This window comes from Rhinolophus hipposideros (genome assembly GCF_964194185.1).
Source record: "Rhinolophus hipposideros genome assembly, chromosome: 6".
Classification (NCBI taxonomy): domain Eukaryota; kingdom Metazoa; phylum Chordata; class Mammalia; order Chiroptera; family Rhinolophidae; genus Rhinolophus; species Rhinolophus hipposideros.
The window spans coordinates 72374039-72399624 of NC_138052.1; the positions used below are offsets into that span (position 1 = coordinate 72374039).

The 25586-nt window shown below is 34.2% G+C and overlaps 1 protein-coding gene across 3 annotated transcripts in view; it reads right to left on the reverse strand.

Annotated features, from left to right (window-relative positions):
* Window positions 1–25586, reverse strand: part of ICA1L (islet cell autoantigen 1 like) — a 59882-nt gene that overhangs the window by 22207 nt on the left and 12089 nt on the right. For 2 of the 3 annotated variants that reach the window (XM_081051450.1, XM_081051451.1), the window contains exons 3-10: window positions 17300–17468; window positions 14055–14127; window positions 10389–10512; window positions 9057–9255; window positions 6690–6815; window positions 5048–5146; window positions 3676–3761; window positions 1487–1530 (exon numbers count right to left, since the gene is read on the reverse strand). In XM_081051450.1, the coding sequence (XP_080907576.1) occupies window positions 1487–1530; window positions 3676–3761; window positions 5048–5146; window positions 6690–6815; window positions 9057–9255; window positions 10389–10512; window positions 14055–14127; window positions 17300–17468 (920 nt within the window). Of the gene's footprint in view, window positions 1–1486; window positions 1531–3675; window positions 3762–5047; window positions 5147–6689; window positions 6816–9056; window positions 9256–10388; window positions 10513–14054; window positions 14128–17299; window positions 17469–18896; window positions 18987–25586 lie in introns of those variants that run through there. The other variant, XM_081051452.1, reaches the window with a different exon arrangement.

Genomic DNA, 25586 nt, shown 5'->3' on the forward strand with positions numbered 1-25586 from the left:
GTTGAGCTATGCATATTTTATCACATCAAAAAAAGAAAAGAAAAAAAGGTAATGGTTGAGAATTTTCCAGAACTAGTAAAAGACACAGATACAGGAAACACACTTATACTACGGGGAAAAAAAATAAACCCACAAAAAAAAATCACACATTTAGATACACTGTACTGAAACAGTAGAACACCAAAAACAAACAGCACATCCTAAAAGCAGCCAGATAGAAAGAAAAATTCACTATAAAGAAACAATAATTAGATTAACGTATTTCTCAACAGTACATGGAAAGCAGAAATAATAAAATAATATTTACAAGTTGCTGAAAGAAAAAGCCAACCTAAAATTGTTTATTGAATAAAACTGACTTTAAAAAGTGATGAATAACAATATTTCCAAACAAACAAGCCAAGCTTACCACACCACCAGAGGCATTTTTACTAACTTCTAAACTAAAAGCTGTAGTTAAGGAAAAAGAAAATGAGAGACATCACCTCACACCTGTTAGAATGACTATCATTAGAAAGATAAGAGAACAAGTGCTGGTGAGGATGTGGAGAAAAGGGTAACTTTGTGTCCTGTTGATTGTGTACTGTAGAATTGGTATAGACATTGTGGAAAATGGTATGAAGGTTCTTCAGAAACTTAAAAGTAGAACTACCATACAGTCCAGCAATCCTACTTCTGGGTATATACCCAAAGGAAATGAAATCACTATCTTGAAGAGGTATCTGCACCCAATGGTCATTGCATCATTATTTACAATAGTCAAGATATGGAAACAACCTAAGTGTCTGTCACAGATGAATGGATAAAGAAAACACATATATACAAACAATAGAATATTCAGCCATAAAAAAAGAAGGAAATTCTGCCACTTGCGACAACATGGATAAACCTGGAGGGCATTATGCTAAGTGATAAATTAGAGAAAGACAAATACAGTATGATCTCACTTCAATGTGAGATCTGAAAAAGCCAAACTCATAGAAACAGAGTAAATTGGTAGTTGCTAGGGTCTGGGAGGTAGGGGAAATGGGGAGATTGGTCAGAGGGTACAAATATCTAGTTATGAATAAGTTCTGGGAATCTAATGTAGAGGATGGTAACTATAGTTAACAGTACTGTATTGTGTACTTGACAGTTGCTAAGAGAGTAAATCTTAAATGTTCTTACCCCCAAAATAAATACGGTAACTTTGAGAGGTGATGGATGTGTTACCTAATCTTACTGTGATAATCATTTTGCAATATATACATATATTAAATCTTCACGTTGTACGCCATAGACTTACACAGTGCTATATATCAATTACAATTCAGTAGAGCTAGGGAACAAAACTAGAGCTAGGGAACAAAACTGATTGTATAGAAGAGACTTATAAAGTGATTGAACATGTTTTTTTATTTGAATGGATATTATTTTAAAAGGCTGTGACAAACTGTTTTGACATTTAATGTGATTATTTCACATTTTAATGAATTTACCATCTTACCTGATTCACTTCCCAAGCTCACTTCCTCATCTGATAAAACTAACCTAAAAACCAAAAATGCAAATATTTTGGTTAAAATACATTGGGGACTCATATTCTACAAACAGTTTATGTGGTTTCAAAAAACCTTTTTAACTGTCTGGTAGATCTCCTAAAATCTGTCTGAGACAAATCTTATGCCTTCTATAGATTTATGTAGATTATGAAAATAATCATTCACCCGTATTCATTCAGTAAACATTTACTGACTATTGAAGAAGCACCAGGCACTGTGCAAGTACTATATCACAGAGAATGTCTGTTAACAAAACCATCAAATATGAAGTGTACTTGTCAAGCACTGAAGGGTTTTGCTCAACAACACTTGGGAACTAAGAGGGAATGAAGAACTGCAGAAAAAATGGAGTACTCTATTTTGAACAACAAAGTGATGTTTGCAATATAAGACACATTTTTGCCTCAAATATTCTCAATTAACACCACTTTTGGATATTTATATCACCCATCTGGTGTAATAATTAAAAAACGAGACAAAGAAATAAAAATATAAAATAAATAATAATGAAAAAATGAGACAAAGAAATTGAACACCTATTTAGTCATTATTCCTGGCATACAATCTTAAAATTATGGTATTGAAGGTTTTTCTTTTCTTTTTTTTTTTTTTAATTGGGGAAGGAGAACAGGACTTTATTGGGGAACAGTGTGTACTTCCAGGACTTTTTTCCAAGTCAAGTTGTCCTTTTAATCTTAGTTGTGGAGGGTGCCGTTTAGCTTTAAGTTGTTGTCCTTTCAATCTTAGTTGTGGAGGGTGCAGCTCAGCTCCAGGTCCAGTTGCCGTTGCTGTTGCAGGGGGTGCAGCCCACCATCCCTTGCGGGAGTCGAACTGGCAACCTTGTGGTTGAGAGGATGCCCTCTAATCAACTGAGCCATCCAGGAGCTCAGTGGCAGCTCAGCTCAAGGTGCTGTGTTCAATCTTAGTTGCAGGGAGTGCTGCCCACCATCCCTTGTGAGACTCGAGGAGTTGAACAGGTAACGTTGTGATTGAGAGCCCACTGGCCCCTGTGGGAATCGAACTGGCAACCTTCGGAGTTAGGAGCATGGAGCTCCAACAGTCTAAGCCACCGGGCCGGCCCCGAAGGTTGTTTTTAATAAGTCTTTAAATATGTTTAAAAAGTAGTACAGTATTTATTTGCAAATACCACAAAAATAAGCCAAAGAACAAATAGATACTTGTGACTTTGAATAAAATTTCCAATGATAGTACATATATGGGTTGTTTAAATAACTTGGATGGAAGAGCAGGTGAAGTGCTTTGGAATCTGTTAGTTAACTCAAAAAGTAGTTTTCATAATGCTGAAAATGCATGAGAAGATTCTGAATAAAAGTTTCATGAAATGTGATAATGGAAAAAATTTACCAAATTAATGTATTTAATCTGTTACTTTAAATGTCAATGTAGAACGAAGTTAAGTTTAATTTATAACTATACCTTTGATTCTTTAATCTACATTCTAAAACATTTACATATTCAAATTAGCAAAAAAAATTGTTTGAATTTCTCCACAGGGCAAAGGGGGAAATGCTTATATTCCCCCTTTTTGGAAATATTTTGAATCCTCTTCCACTCATCAATATATGGTTTGTAACTTTTTCGGCCTTATTTCTGGGTTTGTTATTATACTTAGTACAATCTGGTTAAAATGAGAAGTGACAGCTCTGAAAGGAAGAAAAGGTAAGATGTAATAAAAGGAAAACAGGCAACATGAAGGATGTTCACAGCAAGAGCCTCCACTTTCAGGAATCAAGGCCCAATCCTATCGGTGCTGTTTTGGAGATGGATTTTCAACAGATTCTATCTCAAAGCTGCTGGCGTTTGTCACTTTCTTTTTCAAGCTGCCCCTTCTGGGATTCACAGGTAGAGGATCTTAATACAAGGCTTAGTCTCCCAAACCACAGAATTTGGAGTTCTCACCCCAAGCTGTTCTGTATTCCTGTCATTGATTTTTGCCTGCCGTGTTAAAAATGAGGGGAAAACATAAGGCTTCAAAACAAATGTTAATGTTAACTGGAAAAATGACATAAAAATAAGTATTCATAAGCCAGGGAAGAAACAATTCTTTCCAAATATAATCATACAGTGATATCCAGGACTTCTATAATATGATATATAACTTCTGCTTGCTTACTTATTGAGGTCTTCAGTGAGGGAATTGTTTTCTGCTTGTTTTTCTTTGTGGTCTTCAGTGAGCTTGCTTGAAGTGTCTTGTAGTTGCTAAGAATAAGCAATTCATAAGTAAATAAACTGAAAGATTGTTTCTCTGTGCAAACAAAATGAGAGTAAAAATTCTAAAGAACAATATAAAATAGGAATAGTTCTGAAGTAGAGAGTGAGAGGTATAGGAAATGTATGCTAATATTGATATAATTTGAACTGAGCCCCGAGTCCTTGTTTTTCCTGGCTGCCCTGTGACAGCCACGCACTGTTACGTGAGCTAACCACAGGGTTTACAACTTTGTGGTATGCCGTGATGTTAGCCGGTACTACAATGCTCTAACTATACCTACAGATTTTCAGCTTCAATTCTGAGCAGAAATTGGATCTTAAATTTGCCTAAATACATAGTATACCATTCAGTGAAGCATTAATATAGAAAAAATTAAAAAAACATACACGCAACAAAAAAACAAAAACAAATTCCAGTGTATCTATTAGACTGCAATATACTATGTCAGAACATGACTTCAAAATCCATACCACGCCCCAGGAATATACAGTTGCAAGATATAAACCCATCACAGATACCACACCTAGATTGAACAAACCCAACAACATTTTCAAGCTGTACTGAAAATAATACAGAATGAGAATTTCAAACGTACTGAAACCTAGCCTACCAGAACTGAAGAACTGATTACCACAGTGCGACTCTGCTGGAGAAGCCATATGCAAAGAAAGTTGACAGGAAGATACACAAATGTTAAAACCACTATCATAGCGGGAGAGCGCCTCTTATAAGTAGGTTTTATAGAAAAATCAGATCTAATGCAGTAGTCGTTTCAGCTGCAATCACACGTATATTAACCAAAACTGGCATAATTTTTATGTTATGAATCACATCTATGATGTGAATACAAAAGTAAAGCAATGAAAATTTTCTTTAACTTCCAAAATTGTCAGGTAGGTAATCTGGTCATTTTTTGAAATAAATGACCACTTTCCATCACTGTTCCAACTTAAGTCTTTCTGTAACCCATTCTTATCTCTTTTGCATTTTAGTTTTCTTTTCACTTTCTCCCTCTTTTACTATTCCCCCACTAATATCCTGAGCCCACCAGCAGTATTCCCACAGATATTTTAGTGATGCTGGTAGCATTTGGACTCACAGAAGTGCAGAAAAATGTCTGGCTCTGGGAGTGCAGATTCTTGGCTGAAGAAGTATAGAAAAATGTTTCCCAATGTTTTATAAGTTTGCAATTAGACTTAACAAAAAACAGTTTCAACGTCATTATCCAAATGAAGTGTAATATAGCCAGCAAAAGACATGGAAAGAAATGTACCTTGGGAGCTACAAGATCATATGGATGAAAGGCAATACTGGCCCCACGGATTTGGGACATCATTCGAGCTGTTTTCTCCCAGAATCCAAGCAGTGTTCTCTGCAAAAAAAAGGCAAAGGTGACGTTACAGTTCTGCTTTCTCTCTATGATTTTTTTTCAGTGCTATTTTTCCTCACTACGATAGTAGATGAATAGTTGCCAAATCATAAGCAGCAGGCACTAAATTCAATTTTCAACTTTGGGGAACCAAAAAGCACTGTAAACAGTAATTTTACATAAGACCTGGCACCTGTATCTGCATGTATGTGTTATCTACATATAGTACTGGAATGTACACTGGAGCCAGCTGGAGAGTAATTGTAGCGAAGAGAATGAAACTGGTGGATAAGAACACCTTCTGAGGAATCCAAAAGAGAAGCCTTGAAAGAACAAAAATACTATATCTGTATTAGGGGTATATGTGTAAATCTTTATCTTGGTAGGCATATATAAACTTTTATTAATTGGAGAAAAACAATATGTACTACTAAATTGGGTCTTTCATTTAGGGTTCAAGAAAGACTTGCCCAAAAAATTTGTTCTCAAGCTAACTCAAATAATGGAATATTTTCCTTGCTGCTTTAATGTTCCTGTTCAAAATGAAGCAGATGAGTGGGGAGAATAAAGGAGAACTGAACTACCGTGTTTCCCTGAAAATAAGACCTAACTGGAAAATAAGCTCTAACATGATTTTTCAGGATGACATCCCCTGAACATAAGCCCTAATGTGTCTTTTGGAGCAAAAATTAATATAAAACCCAGTCTTATTTTCGGGAAACATGGTAACAGCTATTGTATTTCAGGCGATAGGCTGCACAGATTGTCATACACTTTTATTTTCAAATGCATCCTTTCTTGATTTTTGAATTCCACAGTACTGTACTGAATTAGGTAGATTTCCTAGATGCAGCAGTGATTGTCCATTTCCTTTAGTTTATTACCCTTTTCTAATGTAAAGGCAGTTTATTCTCCTATTTTGCCATTTACAAATACAAAAATGTTAAAATCAGTAACTGCTACTTATTAATATCTAACTTATTCATTGTATATTTTTATGTGTGATCTGGGGTAATATAAGCACAAGTGAGACTTTTGAGGTTAAAGTGAAGTGGGATGGTAATTTGGCAGAATAAAAAGAACACACAACCCAGAATAGAAAATTTAGGTTTTTAGGCCCAACACTGCCACTTACTTTAATTATTATAGGTTTCACTTTCCTCATCCATTAAATGACAAAAATGTTTTAAATATTTTGGACCACAGTATCTTTGCTTCAAATGAAATTATATGCAGAAATGGAGTCGCTCTGGGTGAACAGGGCTAATGGGCTCCTCCACATTCCTCTCCTTAATCCCAGATGGTCCCTAAGTCTCTCTGTCCTAGGACACTAAGGAGAATAAAGACACTGGAGTAGACAATCCCCAAGGTCTTTTTCAGTCTAGAATGCTGTGATTCTCTGACTCATCACCTCAGTAAGTCAATTTTAGCAAATCAAAGGTTTCTGATCAATTATACATTTTTTCACACCTTTTAGACAACTTTTCAAAAGGAATCTCACCACTCATCTTTACTGCAAGGACATGCTGACCATGGAAGTGGTTACCTGGTAGGTAGTGAGTGAATGAGATAACATATTGCAGCGACTAGCTCCGAGTAAATCCACTTTCTGACAAACATCCATCTTTAGTTTGTCAAAAGAAGATTTGCTATTTCTGACTTGGATCTGTACCTGCAACCACAAAAATGTTAATTATTATTACTGATAATAGAGATTATAAGTATACCATACAGGTTCATGATACATACTTTCAAACACATGAAACTGTAATAAATACGACTAATTCCCTTTCTCTGTATTATTATTTCATGATTAATGGTAACAATTTTGGCTATTTTTAGTAATTATAGGAGATTCTTTCCAGTAGCTATCTTTATTCTGAGAAAGTATGCAATTACAGATGGAAAGTATATACCATGTTCACCCAAAAATAAGACCCGGTCTTATATTAATTTTTGCTCCAAAAGACGCATTAAAGCTGATTGTCCGGCTAGGTCTTATTTTTGAGGAAACATGGTAGTTAAGAAAAAAAACAGCTATTGATAGATAATATTTAGATAAGAGTAGAAGAATAAATGGAAAGGGAAACTAGTTAAGGTGTTTTGAAGCATTAATAATAGTTCTGAATCATGGAGATATATTTATAAATTTAAATACAGGCCTATTCTATTATACATAAGGTGAGTTACATGTAACTAAGTAGTGTGAATACTCAACTTTTAAATATACTCATTCATTTAACAAATATTTATAAGGTATCTAATATGTGCCAGGCACTATGCTAAGCATTGGGATATTGTGAACAAAACAGTGTTCTTCTCCACCATCCCTGAGTGGGAAGAAATGGGGGGGGGGAAGTAAATAAATATATAAGATAATCTTAAACTGTGAAGATAACATAGTGAACAGAAATGGGTGACTATTTTCGATAAGATGATCAGAGAAGCCCTTAGTGAGCTTATGCATGATGTCTAAACTGGGATGGAAAGGTGATGAGTGGGCCATGTTAAGACCCTGAAGAGAACATTCTGGGCCCAGGGGAAAACAAGGACCAAAGTCCTGGGCATGGGATATGGGTACAGAGTTTATCTTGTTGACAGAACAGGAAGGAATAGGGTAGTACATATTCCTTACTGGAGCACAGAAAGGACTAGAGTATAGAAAGTAAGTGCAAGATGTGGCCACAGAGGAACCAAGGAAGAGGTTTGAATCAAATTCTTTTTTTTATTATTGTCACATTTTTTATTTTAGACTTTCTGATAATGATTGTGGTTTTATTATTATTATGCTGTGGTTATTTTATTATTATTTTTTTACAGTTGACATTCAGTTTTATTTTGTATTAGTTTCAGATGTACAGAATAGTGGTTAGACATTTATATAATTTATGCAGTGATCCCCCCAATAAGTCTAGTACCCATCTGGCACTATACATAGTTGTTACATGATTATTGACTATATTCTCCATGCTGTACTTTACATCCCTGTGACTATTTTGTAACTACCAATTTGTACTTCTTAAATCTTTCACCTTTTTGTTTAATTGAGATGAAATTCACATAACATATACTTAAGCATTTTAAAATATACAATAAAGTAACAATGCATTCACAATGTTGTGCAACCACTCACTCGGATTGTACTTTAATTGTCAAAGACTATAAGGGGGATAGAATAACAGGCTGCTGTGGCCTAAGGCAATGTGTCCACCTACTTCTCAGATCTGTTGGGAGTAATCAATGAGGCAACCACTTATAACAGCTGGCATAGAATAAAGGCTCCATCAACATTAAATATAATTTTTATTATAGTCACTCTAAACATTTATGAAATGAAGGAATAAATGAATTTTAGTCATGTGTGGTAAACTATGGAATACAATTTATAATTAAGAAGTTTATATAGCAAAAACATTCATACATAAACAGTTGCTTTAAAAGTTTGTGGTAAAACTATGTATTATGACAGAATGAAAAAAATGTTTTAATCAAAGATTATTGGGGTGACAATTGTTAGTAAAGTTACATAGATTTTAGGTGTACAGAATGAAAAATTTGATAACCTTTATTTATAATTAATAATCATTTACATGAATTTTTACTTATGTATTTTTTCCTAATAAACTATTTCCCTCCTGTAAACAAATCCTAAAAGTCTAGGTAAGCAACATTTAAAGGACAGTTAGATCTATTGTGAGGGGGATAAAAAAAATTAATGGAAAATGTTGATGAGGTGGGGATGCCACTCAAAGAGTAAAAGAAAAAGTGTGATAACATTCTGTACTTTAACCAAGGAGCTCCAAGCAACCAAGAATTTATAACATTTTCTCAAAAATAGTCTGATCTTTAGGTTCTTCTGTAAAAGTTTAAGAAGTTTATGTAGCAAGAAAAGAAAAAGGATGCATTTTCATACTTTTCTGAACTTTTCCATTTGTTTTAAGGTGTCTGGGTCTAGTTCTTGGGATACATCTTTCATCCACAGCAGAGCTCCTCTGTATTCTGTGCGTGCTTGCTCCATCCGATTAATTGTCATCAATGTATCAGATACTGCCCTTTGACTGAATGTTGCTACTTCTTGCTTAAGACGAGACAGGGTCGTGTACAGGGCCAATCTAATAGCAGAGAGGTAAAAATCAGAGAGATGTACATCCCATAAACAAAACAAAGATTAAAAAAAAACCATAGAGCATATTTGCTATCAAGATTAATCTATAAATAGGAAGTTATGAAGACGCCTAAGGAGCTTTAGAAGGCAAGTAAGGATCATACAGCTAACTTTGAATTGTTAATAAAGATGTGTCAATATCTTTCCCTTTTCTTAATTTAAGAAATATACCATGTTTGCAACATTTTAGATGTTAATCCATGTATAAATAACAGGCCAAGTAAATCTGCCATTTAGAAAAGAGTTCCATGGGTAAGAGATCCTGTATTCATTAAGTACTATCTTACAAACAGAAAGACAAATTTAGGAAAAACCTTGGTATTAGAAAAGCAGATAAAATATTAGAAGAACTAATGAGGATCAAGTTCTTAGCAGCTGAGGATAAGGACAAAAAAGAACAAGGATTTAAGAAACACAAGTCCATTCAGCTCTGCTGGTCTGCGTTTGACTTAATGACAATGGAGGGTCTCGGATTGAGCGCCTCTGTGTCAATTCCTTAACGATGGACTTTTGCACTGAGGTGGGGTTTCAGAACGAAGCCACTTAAGTTATGGATCGTCATTACAGGTCTGATAAGGCTGTGTTTATTTTCTTCTGAAAATGCAAAGATTTTGGTTGTATTTAGCAATTGTAGGAGATTCTTTGTAGCAGGTATCTTTAAGCTAAAGAAAACTGTAAAATGATAAATGCAAAGTACATAATTAAGAAGAAAAAGTTTCCTCTGCTTAAAAAGTTCCAGTGTACTCATGGATAGTATAGTATCCAAAAAAGTGAAAAAATATATACCTATACATATTTAAATTTTAGCTATTCTATGCCTCTGTTAATTAAACCTCTTAAGAAATTTAATACAGGCATAAAGGCTAATTCTAGGAATTAAGCAACTGAGAATATCAATTTTTAAATAATTATTTAAAATACAAAATAAGAGAGTTAGGCATCAAAATAATTTATGTACTGCAACGTATTTCCCTTTTAACCCTCTACTGGAATGATCTTTTCAAATATGCAAATTCAGGTACATACATCAAAACTATCATATTGACTACAGATTTAAGGATGATACAAAACCATGTAAACCTTTGCTTGGCTGAGGAACAGAGTGCCTTGCCAGTGGCATCCATCATTTTGCCAGCTTGCGATGTATCTCGTTCTGCTTGAAACTTTAAAAAGAGCCCTAGTTCATTTTCTTCCTCTGATATAACTAGGAAAAAATTACAGTATAGTTAATTGTTTTATTTTATCATTTGTTTAAAACACACACCACAAACACAACTAAAATTCTCACAGAAATAATTCTCTATACATAAGAATTACTTGGGAGAAGATGACTTATTTTAAAAATGCAATGCTGGGCTTCATTTCCAAAGATTCTGATTTTATAGGTCCAAGGAATGCTTTTTTTAAACAAGCATTACAGATGGTTTTGATGCAGTGAAATAACAACTTGCTTTGGGAAAGATTGATCTTTAGTGAAAAAAAAATCCCATAAAGACAAAGTAAAACAAAACCAAAAATGATGCATTTTCAGATGTGCAGAAATTCATTTTAGGATTGGCCTCTTATAAAATATTTGTTTGCTATTTAAATTTAACTTATTCTTCATGCCCATCCTGACTTCAGTATCACAGACTCACAGATGCCTATAATTTTGTTGCTGAAATCCTAAAAGTTGCCATACAGTGTCCTGCAACTCACAGTGTGGTCCAGGGACCAATGCCAGTCCAGACCATGTTACCTGTGGCAAGTACCAAAACTAAGAAACTGATTAGTAACTTAACACCAATTTGACTAAGCATTTTATATCTGTTGAATCGAATAATCATAAAGTATGCTTATATTTTTCATCTTTCATTTTTCTAAAAAATTCATTTTTATTGTATTTTACAAAAGTGTCAATTTTCAACAGATTGAAAATAAAACACAAAACAAAAAATGTGGTCTTTTATCACAAAGTTTTAAAAGAACTCCTGAAGTGTCTTATTCTAGTCACAATAAGGATAATAAGTCTAGATATAATAATAATAAGACTAGAATAAGTCTTATTCTAGTCACAATAAGAATAATAAGGGGGGAGTACCATAAAGCGTTCAAACTGTAAGCTTGAAGTAAAAAAATGACAAATACCATGCCTAATTTCACCCTAGTTTACTGATGGAAAAACTGAAGTTAAAAACTGAATGGGGTCAAATATATGGTGACGGAAGGAGAACTGACACTGGGTGGTGAGAACACAATGTAATATACAGATTTCGTATTACGGAAATGTACACTTGAAACCTATGTAATTTTACTAACCACTGTCACCCCAATAAATTTTAATTAAAAAAAAAACAACTGAAAGGGAAGTCCCTTATACTTCTGAGGCAGCAATAGAACTCAGGCCTGCTCACCTGCTAGCTCCCCACTCCCACTGTTACTCCCTGTCATACCTACAGGTGCCCTAGGAGAGCACGGTGGTGTTATGAGAGAGGCTGTCTACATATTCTGTAGTATCACCTTTAATAAAACCATACGCTATGTTATGAGCATTTAACTTGCTCCGGAGTGGACTAGATTTGGGGAATCTTTTAAATTTAATACTCTGATTACTTGAGAGATGTATAGTTATACATTTCCTTGAATCAGAATTTCATTAAATATACCTCAGTGAACATTACTAGAAAAATATTAATTTGTATATGATAATTCACAAAGCTCTCTAAGAACTAGGACTGCAGCCTTCTCTAACAAAGTTCTACCCTGAAGAATTGAACCTTATCCTTACGAATGCAAAAACGGTAGGAGATGAAACTGAATGGGTGCTGATTTCTGTGTTGGGACCTGCCCCAAAATACAGAGACCCTACCCCTACATGTTCTATCCCCAGTCAAGTGATTCCCATTAAGATTTACAGCACTGGACTAATCTACTGTAGTTGTTTGATGTTAGTTTCAACAGAAGATGTATTAATAGAATAGTCTTCAAGAAATCACATAATTATACACAATCTTGAAGAGAAAGTACCCAATGAAATATATATAAACATTTCAGGATAAGGAGTGAATATATATATATACCTCCCATTGGCGTCTAAAAGATCTCGTGATTTCAGGACAAAATGCAGGACACACAAACTTGTCAATGTTTCTTCATATTTCCATTTCTATCACAGGACTCCCTTGATCCAATGACTGTGATGGCTTTCACTGCTTGGTAAAATATTTAAGGTCCTTAGCAATCTGACCCACCTGCCTTTGCTTTTTTATCCCCCTATTAGTCTCAATTACAAACTCTTCTCCCCATGCAGACTGTTCTCACTCTAAGCTTATCCTGCTGACTCCAAATCTCATCTTTTCTCCACATATTCAACTTCTGTAAACCCTCTAGGTTTTACCTCATTTCCCAGCAATGGGGTTGCCTTTACTAATTACGCTAATCCAGTTCTTTCTCACTGTGAGAGAATTCAGAGTTATGTCTGTATCACTTTCTGAACTCAATTACATACTATTTGGTATCTCTCATTGTATTACAAAAAGTTGTTTCTCCAGCATTTCCTTAGGCAAAGCACATAGTCTTATACATGCTAGGCACTCAAAAAATTATCATGCTATACTGGGTTTCTTGCTTTAATGGAACAATATGAGCGTATATGAGCTTTGATAATAATGTTTTGAGATCACATAGTTACAGAATACAGTCATTCATTGAGCAAATATTTACTGAGTACAAACTACATGCTAGACATTGTATCTAGGCTTTGAGGATACAAAAATAAAACAAATTCCTGTTCTTAAGGAGAGCATATTCAAGGGATGATTAAGACAAACATAGATAAACGGTATAGAATGTTGAATATTGTTAAGTAGACAGAGTTATAAGAAAGAGGGGTACTTCATTTTAAATATGGGGGTCAGGACAAACCTCACTGAAAAGATGACATTTGACCAAATACATAAAGGAAGTTAGGGAGCCTACTATGGAGATATGAGTTCTGTGAAGGAGATCAATATGGCTGAAGAGGACAGAGTTTTAGAAAATTAGGTCAGAGAAGTAACCAGGATCACAGAGGTAACCATATCCAGTAGGCATCTGTAATTAAAGCAAGAGAAGAGATCCAAAGGTTTAATTCCAATCTGAAGATATCAAGAAGAGAAGAATGCAGGAAAGGCAGGATACTGAGAAGGAATGGCCAGAAGGAGGAAATTCGGGGAAGTGTGATTCCTGGAAGCCAAGTGAAGGAGAAGGGAGTAATCAACCATGTTAAATGTAAGAAGTCAAGTAAGACGAGGACTGAAAATTGGTCACTGGGTTCAGCTCTTCACGATTATGACGAGAGCAATTTGGTGGAGAGGTGGGGATGAAAACTTAACTGGAGTGAGTACAAGAGAAGGTGGAATGAAAAGAATGGAGACTGTATATACAGACAATTATGGCAAAATTTTCTGTGAAATGAGGAGGAATGGGATGGTAACTGCAATGGCAGGTCGGGTTCAGGAGACAGAGTTTTTAAGTGATGGAAACAAAGCCACTTAAGAAGCTGGGAAGGAAAATTGAACTCAGCAAAATGAATCTGTGTCAGGATCTGATGAGCTGAGGACACTAGGGGCTCTGAGAACAGGTTACTGTAAATACTCATATTTTGTCATAAGAAACTATTCACAAAACAGTTCAATAAACTTTTTACATTAAATATTTTGTTTTAAAAATGCAAATGAATATTTACATTAAATGGGAATTATTGGATATATATCTATGGTTTCATACCATTGAGTCTTAGCTGATATTTCTCAACTATCTTCAGGAGTTCAGAGCATGTCTCTTGAATGGAGTGAAAAACCTTTGAAATAATAAATTTTATTAGGACAATTTAAAGAACCATAAATATAAAATATCTGTTATAAGCACTTAAAAAGCAAAACATTTCCTTATAAGTATTATGTCTATTTTCCTGGACTGTGGTGTACTTCAGTTTTGATTTTATTTCTGATTTTCCCCCAGGATGGCTGGCAAAAAATGGTGATAAATACATGGGAATTAATAAAAACTTATAACTGTGGAGTTTGTTCTTCCCTCAGCTCCAAACTATATAAATAGCAAAAAGGTAAATCCAATATAAACTGCATCAAACTTTGTCAACCACAGATGAAAAGAGTATAGATAACCTTAGAAAATATTAACCCTGAGTCTGGCTTTTCTCCAATATTGTTCTAAGCAAAACAGGTCAGTGAATTTACCATAAAAATTAAATAATGTATTACAATAAAAAATAACTTGTGGATTATTTTAGTTTAGAATTTTCCATGAATATTAATCTCTTTATTACTACCATGTTTCCCCGAAAATAAGACCTAGCCTGACAATCAGCAGTAATGCGTCTTTTGGAGCAAAAATTAATATAAGACCGGGTCTTATTTTACTATAAGGCCCGGTATAATATAATATTAATATAATATAATATATATAATAAAATATAATAAAATAAAATAAAATATAATATACTGGGTATAATGTAATGTAATATAATATAATATAATATAAATATAATATAAATACCGGGTCTTATATTAATTTTTGCTTCAAAAGATGCATTAGAGCTGATTGTCCAGCTAAGTCTTATTTTGGGGGAAACATGGTACTATTGGTAATAGCTAACAGAAAAATAAAATATCCAGTAGACTCCCATTTCAAAGTAAGCACATGAAAATTTGAGATTAGGACACATTATACACGAGGTAACACTTCACACTTATCTATATATTTAGGTTTTCCCAGAGAAAAGAGGTGGCATAGGTTTTAGGGTGGAAGCCTTCTTCTAACAAAGTCCTACCCTGAAGAATTGTTATAAGACTTTAGTTCAAAAAGACCTTGGCACTGTGTTATAATATTAAGCACTAACCCTTTGATTATCAAATAAATTTCCAATATCTCCATTAAGCCTGATTATTCTGTCTCTGAAGCACTATTGCTATTATTTTGTTTGATGTTTGATCAGACCTAAGGAGGATTGAAAATAAACACTGAAATCTAAACAGAAGAGCAACCATCAATTTTCCATATTAGTTTAGGTATGTTTGAATTAAATTTGGTATATGGATTTGGCAATTTAAAAAGCTATTTTAAATCCATATGGAAGACTAGAAACGAATACAAAAACAAGTGATTATGGTTGATTTTTTTCCCCATGGGTCCTTGAAACATTTATCTACTATTGCTTTTTATTTTTACAATGAAGCTACTTTTTTCAGTTTTATAATTTGACACATAAATTTTAATATATTTAAAGTGTACAACATAATGATTTGATATTCCCCAATAAAGTCCTGTTTAAAAAAAATAGTACAAATGTGGGAGAAAGTTTTTGGTTGATTCCAAATACATAAAATAAAAATATTTCTCATTATTAAAAAAATAGTATAGGGCCAGCCCACTGGCTCAGGCGGTTGGAGCTCTGTGTTCCTAACTTTGAAGACTGCCAGTTCAATTCCCACACGGGCCAGTGGGCTCTCAACCACAAGGTGCCAGTTCAACTCCTCGAGTCCTGCAAAGGATGGTGGGCTCCACTCCCTGCAACTAAGATTGAACATGGCACCTTGAGCTGAGCCGCTGCTGAGCTCCTGGCTCAGTTGGTTGAAGTGCGTCCTCTCAACCTAAAGGTTGACGGTTCGACTCCCACAAGGGATGGTGGGCTGTGCCCCCTGCAACTAACAACGGGCAACTAGACCTGTAGCTGAGCTGCACCCTCCACAACTAAGACTGAAAGGACAACAACTTGAAGCTGAATGGCACCCTCCACAACTAAGATTGAAAGGATAACGACTTGGAAAAAAGTCCTGGAAGTACACACTGTTCCCCAATAAAGTCCTGTTAAAAAAAAAAATAGTACAAATGTGGGAGAAAGTTTTTGGTTGATTCCAAATATTTGTCTAATGGAAAAAAATAACACTGAATATAAAATATGTCACCCATGGATTATCTAACGATGTAAAACAATACAAAAATATCTACTTCTGTAGAAATATATATGGAAACAGAGAAGAGTTCCCTTAGTGTTAAGACACATATTACTAAAGTCCCTTTATTTTTCCAACATTTATCATTGAATTCTAGGAGGAGTACTTTTCAAACCTAAATAGTAAAAGCTTGTTAATTTGGTATCTATTTCCTTATTTGTTATGACAGTGACATAAGTTTACTTACTAAGAATGAAAATACTTAGATTAAGACCTATTTAATTAAACCTTTACTTTTTAAGAATCTCAACAAATTATTATATTCCAAGCATAACAGAATCCCTGCTTGAAAATATTTGGAAAAGTTATCTTAAATTAGTATATGTACATGGAAATAGTAAATGTGCATTTAAAAATCCAGACTTTTCATTAAATACTTGAGACCTTCCCTCTAATTAGCTTAATTACTTAAAAGTATAAAATACCTGTAGGTTTAAAGTTGTTTCTTGGTAATTATTCCTTTGATTTAAAATGAAAAACAGAGCCAAAGTATATATTATTAATACTTCAGTAACTCTACCCCTTAATAATAGAATCAAAAGCTGTACCCTACAAAGTCCTCACTATTTGATTTCAATTAATTTATTTCAGTCAGGTATAAGACTTCATATAAAAGTAGTAAAAATATTATGACATACTATATAATGAGTATATGGTCCCAATTAGAAATATTATTAATAATATTTAATTTAATTAATATTAAATATAATTAAATTAAATATAATTAATTCATTAATATTTAGCTTAAAAATAAGAATACTGTGCCAGAGAAATAACTAATGATTTATCTAATTTATGAACACCAGTTTTATTAATTCTCAATTTGTGAGAATTGTGACCCTGCTATCCAGATGATCTAACAGATAAATACAGTTCAACAGTCTATTATTGAATTTGCATTTATCCCAATAAGTCTTCAGTGTGAAAGCTTGTCATCGTCTCACTAGTAGTCCCAAATAATAACCAGTTATATGCAATACACAGAATCCTCAGATTTACCTCAAGTTTAGCATCCAGTTCGGCATCAGATGCCACCACGTGCTCATCCTCCTTTTTTCCTGTTGCTTTGATAAAGACCTGTTTAGTTTTCCAGTATTTCTTTTGCATTCTGCTGACTACTGACTGGTTATCTTCTGATCTGGATTGCCCAAAGGAATCCATGGAGTGACTACAAGGAACAGACTAAAATTAAAGTTCTTAAAAAAAAAAAATCTTTTCAGTAATAAATATCTATTTAGCCAATATTTAGTCTAATTGAAAAACTAAAAAAGATGCTAAATATAATATTAATGTTAACAGCTAAACATGCTAATGTTTGTTTTATAGGATTTAAATTTGTTATAACTTGCACAAGTACAGGCAAAAAGATTAATGATACTTAATTGCAGTTAGGTGACAAAGATGATAAACCGATTATGTTTTGCAATAGTGGCTGGACATAATCCTATTTTATCTGACCAATTTCTATTTGTAGACATTTACTAGTTTCTAATTTTTGCTTTTGTAATAACACTGCAAAATGAACTTGTACACACATACTTGTATACTGCTGTCATTTCCTTAGGAAAACTTCCTCTAGTTATAACTGCAAAGTCAGAAGAATACATTTGATAAATATTCTCAGATATGCAAAGATTCAGATGCATGCTCTTCTTTAAAAATCAAAGAAATACTTTAGTATCCAATAAATAAACAAAAAATAAAGATTTTAGGGAAGATCTGTTATAAAAGAGAGAATTTATAACCTATTAGCTTAGAAATTAATGTCAAAGTAATTGTTCTGAACATGGTTAATATGACTATATGCGGAAATGCAAATGTGAAAAGTGTTTTTTAAGGAGATGTAAAAAAAGAAATAATAATAGTTTTAAAAGCTCAGATTATTCCAATAAATGGTGGGAGGTAAGAACAAAGGGAGGACTTAAGTATGTGACTCATTTCTCATTTCCAGGGGATCAATAATACTAACATATTCTTAATGTTGGTAAAAAAAAAAATAGAGTTTCACTTTCTTTTTATTTTGAAGTAATTACTAATTAAATAAAAATAGGATGTCTAACATAAATTACTGGGGGCAAAAGAAGAGAGCAAGGAAAACTAGTAAAAAGCAAAAAGCTGGGTGGGAAAAACAGGAGTAAGGCAACATAACAAACAGTATAAATGAAGATGACACAATAAGAAAAATTATACTATTTAGTGTGATAAATGCAAAATTACTCTTAAATACAAAGAATTTCAAATGATAAAAAACAAAAAACTATTTGGGATCCACCTAAAACAACAAACAGCATTATACTGTTATAATGCATTATACTGTATTATACAGAACAAACAGTATTACAGTGTTCTGATACGTAGTCTTGAGGAAAAACTTGTAGTTTATCTTTCCCCTCTAATTTATCTCTGCTTTTGGTTCCTCTTCACTGTTTTTGATTAGTTTCCCATCCTCCCAGATTGTTATTAGCATGGAGGTCAGTCCAATTGTATGACAGATTGCTGATCTCTTCTACTATGGCGACTGCGATTGCAGGCTTAGGCCCAATCAGTTAAGAGAACAAAATTCTAGGGAGTATCGAAAGTGAACATCTCTTCCTACCTCAACTTCCATGCTGCTGTATCTCAGACAGTACTCTCCTCCTGGCCTCTCTCCTCTCCCTTATTATCTCCTTTTTGGGGGAGAAAGAGTAACTTATCTGATTGTGTAATCACGCAAAATTTCACTTCTTTAAAATCACTTCTCTTTTCTTTCTCGATTCAAACTGGCCTTGTCTAGCCTAACAGCGCCATGACTCCCTTGCTTTCCTTTCCTTATCCTTCTACCTTGGCACATACTGTACACCACTCAATCATTAAGCCCTTAGGATATCAGATTCTGGTCAGCATCAAACAGTCTTAGGAATAAAGCCTCAGGCCTATTGACCATAGAAACACAGTTTCAATCCAACTAAAGATAACATCTTTTTTTTTGTGGTGTCTTTGTCTGCTTTTGGGATCAGGGTGATAGTGGCTTCCTAAAAAGTGTTTGGGAGTCTTCCTTCCTTCTGGATTTTTTGGAAGAGCTTGAGGAGAATAGGTGATAATTCTTTTTTGAATGTTTTGAAAAATTCACCTGTAAAGCCATCTGGTCCAGGGCTTTTGTTTGTTGGGAGATTATTGATTACTGATTCAATTTCCCTGGTGGTAATCAGACTGTTTAGGCTTTCTGTTTCTTCTTGAGTTAGCCTTGGAAGGTTGTGCGCCTCTAGGAAATTGTCCATTTCTTCCAGACTGTCAAATTTGTTGGCATATAGTTGATCATAGTAATTTCTTAAAATTTTTTGTATTTCTGTGGTGTCTGTTGTCACTTCTCCTCTTTCATTTCTGATTTTATTAATTTGGGTCCTCTCTCTCCTTTTTTTAATGAGTCTGGCTAAAGGTTTGTCAATTTTGTTTATCTTCTCTAAGAACCAGCTCTTGGATTCATTGATCTTTTGTATTGTTTTTCTGGTTTCTATTAAAGATAACATCTTGATTTCAAGACCCATGAAGGCAAAATGATCCCACCAACCATAACCCCTCAAAGCCAGACAGAATGACAGACTGACATCAGGAGCTGATCCAATTATCAACTCCCTCCAACCAATCTGTAGAGGTCACAATTCCAACTCCCTTAGCTACCATGACTAATGATCCTTTCTCTCTGTAATTTACCCCTAGAGGCCATCGAGGAGCCAGGTCTTTGAGCACTGGCTCACATGTGTCTCTGGACTTGGCGCCATTTCCTTACATAAACCTTTCCTTTCTTTGCTGCAAACCCCTGCTCATATCTCATTTAGCTTTGATGTGCAAAATGAACCCCCCTTTATTTTAGTAACAATTGGATTTGAGAGCAATAAACTCAGTCGTCCTTTTGCTCTCTGGAAGCTATGCTACTTGCAGAGAGCACACAATCCCTGGCAAGGGGGAGGAAGTGGCTGGGTGGATAAATCTGCACAAGGGGAGATTTGCATATTTGTGGTTTTTGGACGGAGCACACTGCGAAATCTGCTTGCCACTGGGGATAGGCTGAGCAGAAAGCCAAGTCTTACTGGCTTGAGATATCAGATGACAGAATTCAAGGCTGGAGAACTACCAGAAATTTAGGAAAAATATCTTGGAAGGTAGGCAGCCAAAGAGGAGGTGATCCCAAAAATCTATATACAAAGTCCTCCCAACACCTGTGTTGATCATGAATTAGAGAGGGGTCCCCAAGGGTCCTGACAGAAAATCAGCAGCTAAAAAATGAAGTAACTAGGTAAAGATTTTAGCTGCTACCAGTACAGAGGAGACAGAATCTAGAGTTTGACTTCAACCAAGTTAACTGCCTCCTTGAATAAAAATGATTCTTCAGAGAAGCAAAACAGAATTCAGAGTCTCTAAAATTCATCATTTAAAATGCCAAATATCCAACTGAAAAATACTAGACATGTAAAGGAATAGGAAAATGTGACCCATACTCCGAGAAAAAACAAAAGCAGTCAATAAACAGATTTTATCAGCATTATCATTATTACATGGTTCTTTCTGGTAATATTTATATATATTGAAGTGTATGATTTATATCTGTATACTTTTGACAAATGAATATTATGGTATAGAACATTTCAAACTCTTCAGAAAGTTCCCTTGTATCCCATTCCAGCCAATGCCTAGCCTACTAGAAGTAATAACTATGTTGATTTTTTTCACCTTAGTTTTTACTTCTCTAGTTAGTTCTTTTTTATTGCTGAATAGATTACTATTCAGTAATCTATTGTATGAATGTAACAGTATGTTTTCATTTTTGACTATGGTAAATAAAGTTGGTATATACATGCCTATACAAGTCTTTTTTGTGAACAAATGTTTTTATTTCTCTCGGAAATAAAAAGACCTAGAAATGGATTTTTCTCTGTCAAAGGATTGGTGTATACTTAACTTTATAAGAAATTGCTACATACATTCCCATTGCCATTCTCATGTATTAGCAATGTATGGAGTTCTATTGTTCCACAGCCTCATTAACAATGTTGGGAATCTTTTTAGTTGTATCCATTCCAGTCATTGTGTAGTGGTATTTCCTTGTAGCTTTAATGGGTATTTTCCTGATGACTGACGATGAGGAGTACTTTTTCATGTGTTAATTGGCTATTTGTATATACTCCATTGTTAAGTGTTTGTAAATCTTTTGCCAATTTTTAAATTGGGTCATTTGTCTTTTTTATTATTGAATTGTAGATTTCTGGGGTTTAGATTGGGATGGCATCGAATTTATAGATCAATTTGTGAAGGACTGACACCTTAACAATATTACACATTTCAATCTATGAACATAGTATGCATCTCCATTTATTTAGGTATTCTTTCTCTCAGCATGTTCTAGAGTTTTTAATATAGAGGTATTGCATACCTTTTGTTTAATCTCTTCCTAAGTATTTTATGTGTATTGATGCTATAAACGTAGCATTATAAATAGCATTATAAATAGCATACCTCCTAATCTCACCAAAAGCCTTTTCATCTGTATATTTTACTACATCAAATTCCACATGTTTTATTTCTCAGTGTTCTCACCATTACATAAAATGTTTGGGTCTCTGAGGAGACCCAATAAATGGCATCCGTTTTCCCTGCATTAGTCTACCAGAAATTTAGGAAAAAGTTAAGAAACAATATAAAGTATAGTAGCTGGAGGCCAAAATACCATTTTTGTTATTGATAGTGGCAGTTTGTGGATATAGCTTAGTGTGAAAACTGAACAGTCTTCCTAACTAAGCATTAGGACTAAATAAATTCATCAACCCATCAGAGGTAAGTGGATCATGGCAGGCTTCCCTATATAGGACAAGGAAGAAGGATGGCTCACCATTATTTTTTATATCCTATACTTTCTTTCTGTGCTCTTGCAAAAGTCCATTCTTTAGATCTTTTAGTGAATCCTGTGGGTAGAGAATTCTCTTAGTCTTGGTATCTGTGAAGCTCTATTTTGCCGTCATTCACAAATAATAGTTGAATTGTAAAAAAAAAATCCAGATTGGCAACAATTTTCCTTTTTTAGCTATCATTATTGGTCCATGCAAGACTCTTTTCTTACGTTTTTTCATTTACTTGTACATTCATTCCTTTTTAACGCTTTCCTCATTGCCACCTCTCCTCAAAAATCATTCTAATGTGTTTGATGTGTACCTTTTTATTTGAATGTGTTCTTGTAAAATGTGTTGTTATGTATATATCTGAATCTTATCAAATAATTTTATGCTGTAGATTTCATTTCTGATTTTCTTTTCACTTACTCCTTTGTTTTAAAGTTATATACCAGGGACGCCAAAACAATGTATACACATAACTTGTATTCATCTTTTGTTATCGGTATATATTATTACAATTTTAATACAGTTTTTCATTTCTTAAAATGTATATACATTTTTTTGGTACCCTCTGTAGGTTGCTATGTATGTATTTGTTTTGTTGTTTCTATTACAAATCATTCCTCAGTGTTCCTTAACTCTTTGAAGACAGAATCCCCATATCTTGGGGCATCTATAGTAGTATAGTACTATAGTAGTCAACGAGAAGTCTGGGGTCAAACTGTCCCTCCTATACAAATAAGCTTTCTTTTTCTCTTTGAATCTTTTAAAGAATTTTCCCTTTAAACTTGATGTCCTGAGGTTCTCTAAGATGCTTAGGTAGAGTGAAATGTCATTCCAGAGATTCATGTCTTCCTTTAGTTCTAGAAAATTCTAAACTCTAATCCCCTCAAATATTTTTCAGCCATAGTTGCTTTTTATCTGAATCTTCTATTAGGTTTTATTCTTTATATGTCTTTTTTTTTTAATAGTTTTATTTTATTTTATTTTATTTTTACATCCCTCACACCGTGAACCCCCCTCCCCACATCCACCACCACCCCGACCACACACCGAGCCATCACATTATACACATAAAATTATAGTTGGCATTCATTAATGTCCAGTCTCTGGTGTACAATGCCATGACCAGGCATCGACAGCATCCCTGAAGTGGTCTCCCAAACAGGACACATGTCCATCGGACACCCAACAAAATCCCCAAACACTATTGAATAAGTTCCCCAAAGTAATTCTCAAAACACCCTGAGGCCATCCTATGGTCACCAGCTGCCCCCCAATCCCTTCACCCTTTCCCCCATCCCCCACCCCCTTCCCCCCGCCCATCTAACAACTCTCGGTTTTTTGTGTCCCCAAAACTGTTTCTGATTAGTTCATACACATATTCTTTTCTTTAGATTCCGCATATAAGTGAGATCATATGGTACTTGTCTTTCTCTTTCTGACTTATTTCACTTAACATAATGTTCTCTAGATCCATCCATGTTGTTGCAAATGATAAGATTTCTTTTTTCTTTATGGCTGCGTAGTACTCCATTGTATAAATGTACCACAGCTTCTTAATCCAGTCATCGACCGATGGGCATTTCGGTTGTTTCCATATCTTGGCTATTGTGTAAAGTGCTGCAATAAACATAGGAGTGCATACAGATTTTTGAATTGGAGTTTTAGATTTTTCCGGGTAGATGCCTAGGAGTGGAATTACTGGATCATAGGGTAGTTCTACAGATTCCTGAGATACCTCCATACTGTTTTCCATAGTGGCTGCACTAATCTGCAATCCCACCAACAGTGCACTAGCGTTCCCTTTTCTCCACATCCCCGCCAGCATTTGTTGTTTGTTGATTTATTGATGATAGCCATTTTGACTGGGGTGAGGTGGTATCTCATTGTGGTTTTTATTTGCATTTCTCTGATGGTTAGTGAGGTTGAGCATTTCTTCATATGTCTTCTTGCCTTCTGTATGTCCTTTTAAGAAAAATGTCTCCTCAAGTCCTCTGCCCATTTTTTAATTGGGTTGTTTGTTTTTTTGGAGTTGAGTTGAGTAAGTTTTTTATAGATTTGTGATATTAATCCCTTATCAGATATATCATTGGCAAATATCTTTTCCCATTCAGTAGGATCCCTTTTTGTTTTATTGATGGTTTCCTTTGCGGTGAAAAAACTTTTTAGTTTGATGTAATCCCACATGTTTATTTTTTCTCTTACTTCCATCGCGTGAGGGGATATATCACTAAAAATCTTACTCCGGGTAATGTCCATGAAGTTTCTTCCTATATTTTCTTCAAGATATTTTATGGTTTCAGATCTTATATTTAAGTCTTTAAGGCATTTTGAATTTATTTTTGTATATGGTGTAAGGAGGTGGTCCAGCTTCATTTTCTTGCATGTGTCTCTCCAGGTTTCCCAACAGCACTTATTGAACAGACTGTCTTTACCCCATCGTACATTCTTGCTTCCATTGTCGTAGATTAGATGGGCATATAGGCATGGATTCACTTCTGGGCTCTCTATTCTGTTCCATTGATCTATGTGTCTATTTTTATGCCAGTACCATGCTGTTTTGATTACTGTAGCCTTGTAGTATAGTTTGAAATCAGGTATCGTTATACCTCCCACTTTGTTCTTATTTCTCAAGATTGCTGAGGCTATGCGGGGTCCTTTATGGTCCCATATAAATTTCAGGATTATATGTTCTATTTTTGTGAAAAACGTCGTTGGTAGTTTGATAGGAATTGCATTGAATATGTATATTGCCTTAGGCAGTATGGACATTTTAACTATATTAATTCTTCCTATCCATGAACATGGAATGTGTTTCCATCTATTTATGTCTTCTTTCATTTCTTTCTTCAGTGTCGTATAATTATTCTTTATATGTCTTAATGGCTCATGCTTGTATATGTTTTTCTCTGCTATATTTTGGATAAATTCCTCAGTATGATCTTCCAACTTATGAATTCTCTTTTCAACTCTGTTCATTCTAGAGTTCATTCCAAATTTTGAGTTGTTTCTTTTTTAAAAACCCAGTAATTTAACTAACTTACTTTCTTAATTTCTAAGATTTCTGATTGGTTCTTGTTCATATTCTTCTAATTTCTTGTCCTTTTTAATAGATGTAATTCCATAATTTTTCTCTTTGCTCCCTAAATGTATGGAATTCTTATTGTATATGAATAGATGTACATATATATGTATATGTATATAGAATTCTTATTGTATATTTAATAGATGAAATTTCATAATTTTTCTCTTTGCTCCCTAAATGTATAGAATTCACAATTATTTTCATCTGGAGTGAATTATTGTTCCAAATATTGATTTTGTTGGATGATTTTGTTGGTTAATTTTGTAGGCTCATTGTGAGTACAGTATCATTAGTTTTTTTCTTCTTCCTCTGTGGTTATTCCTCTTTATCTAGT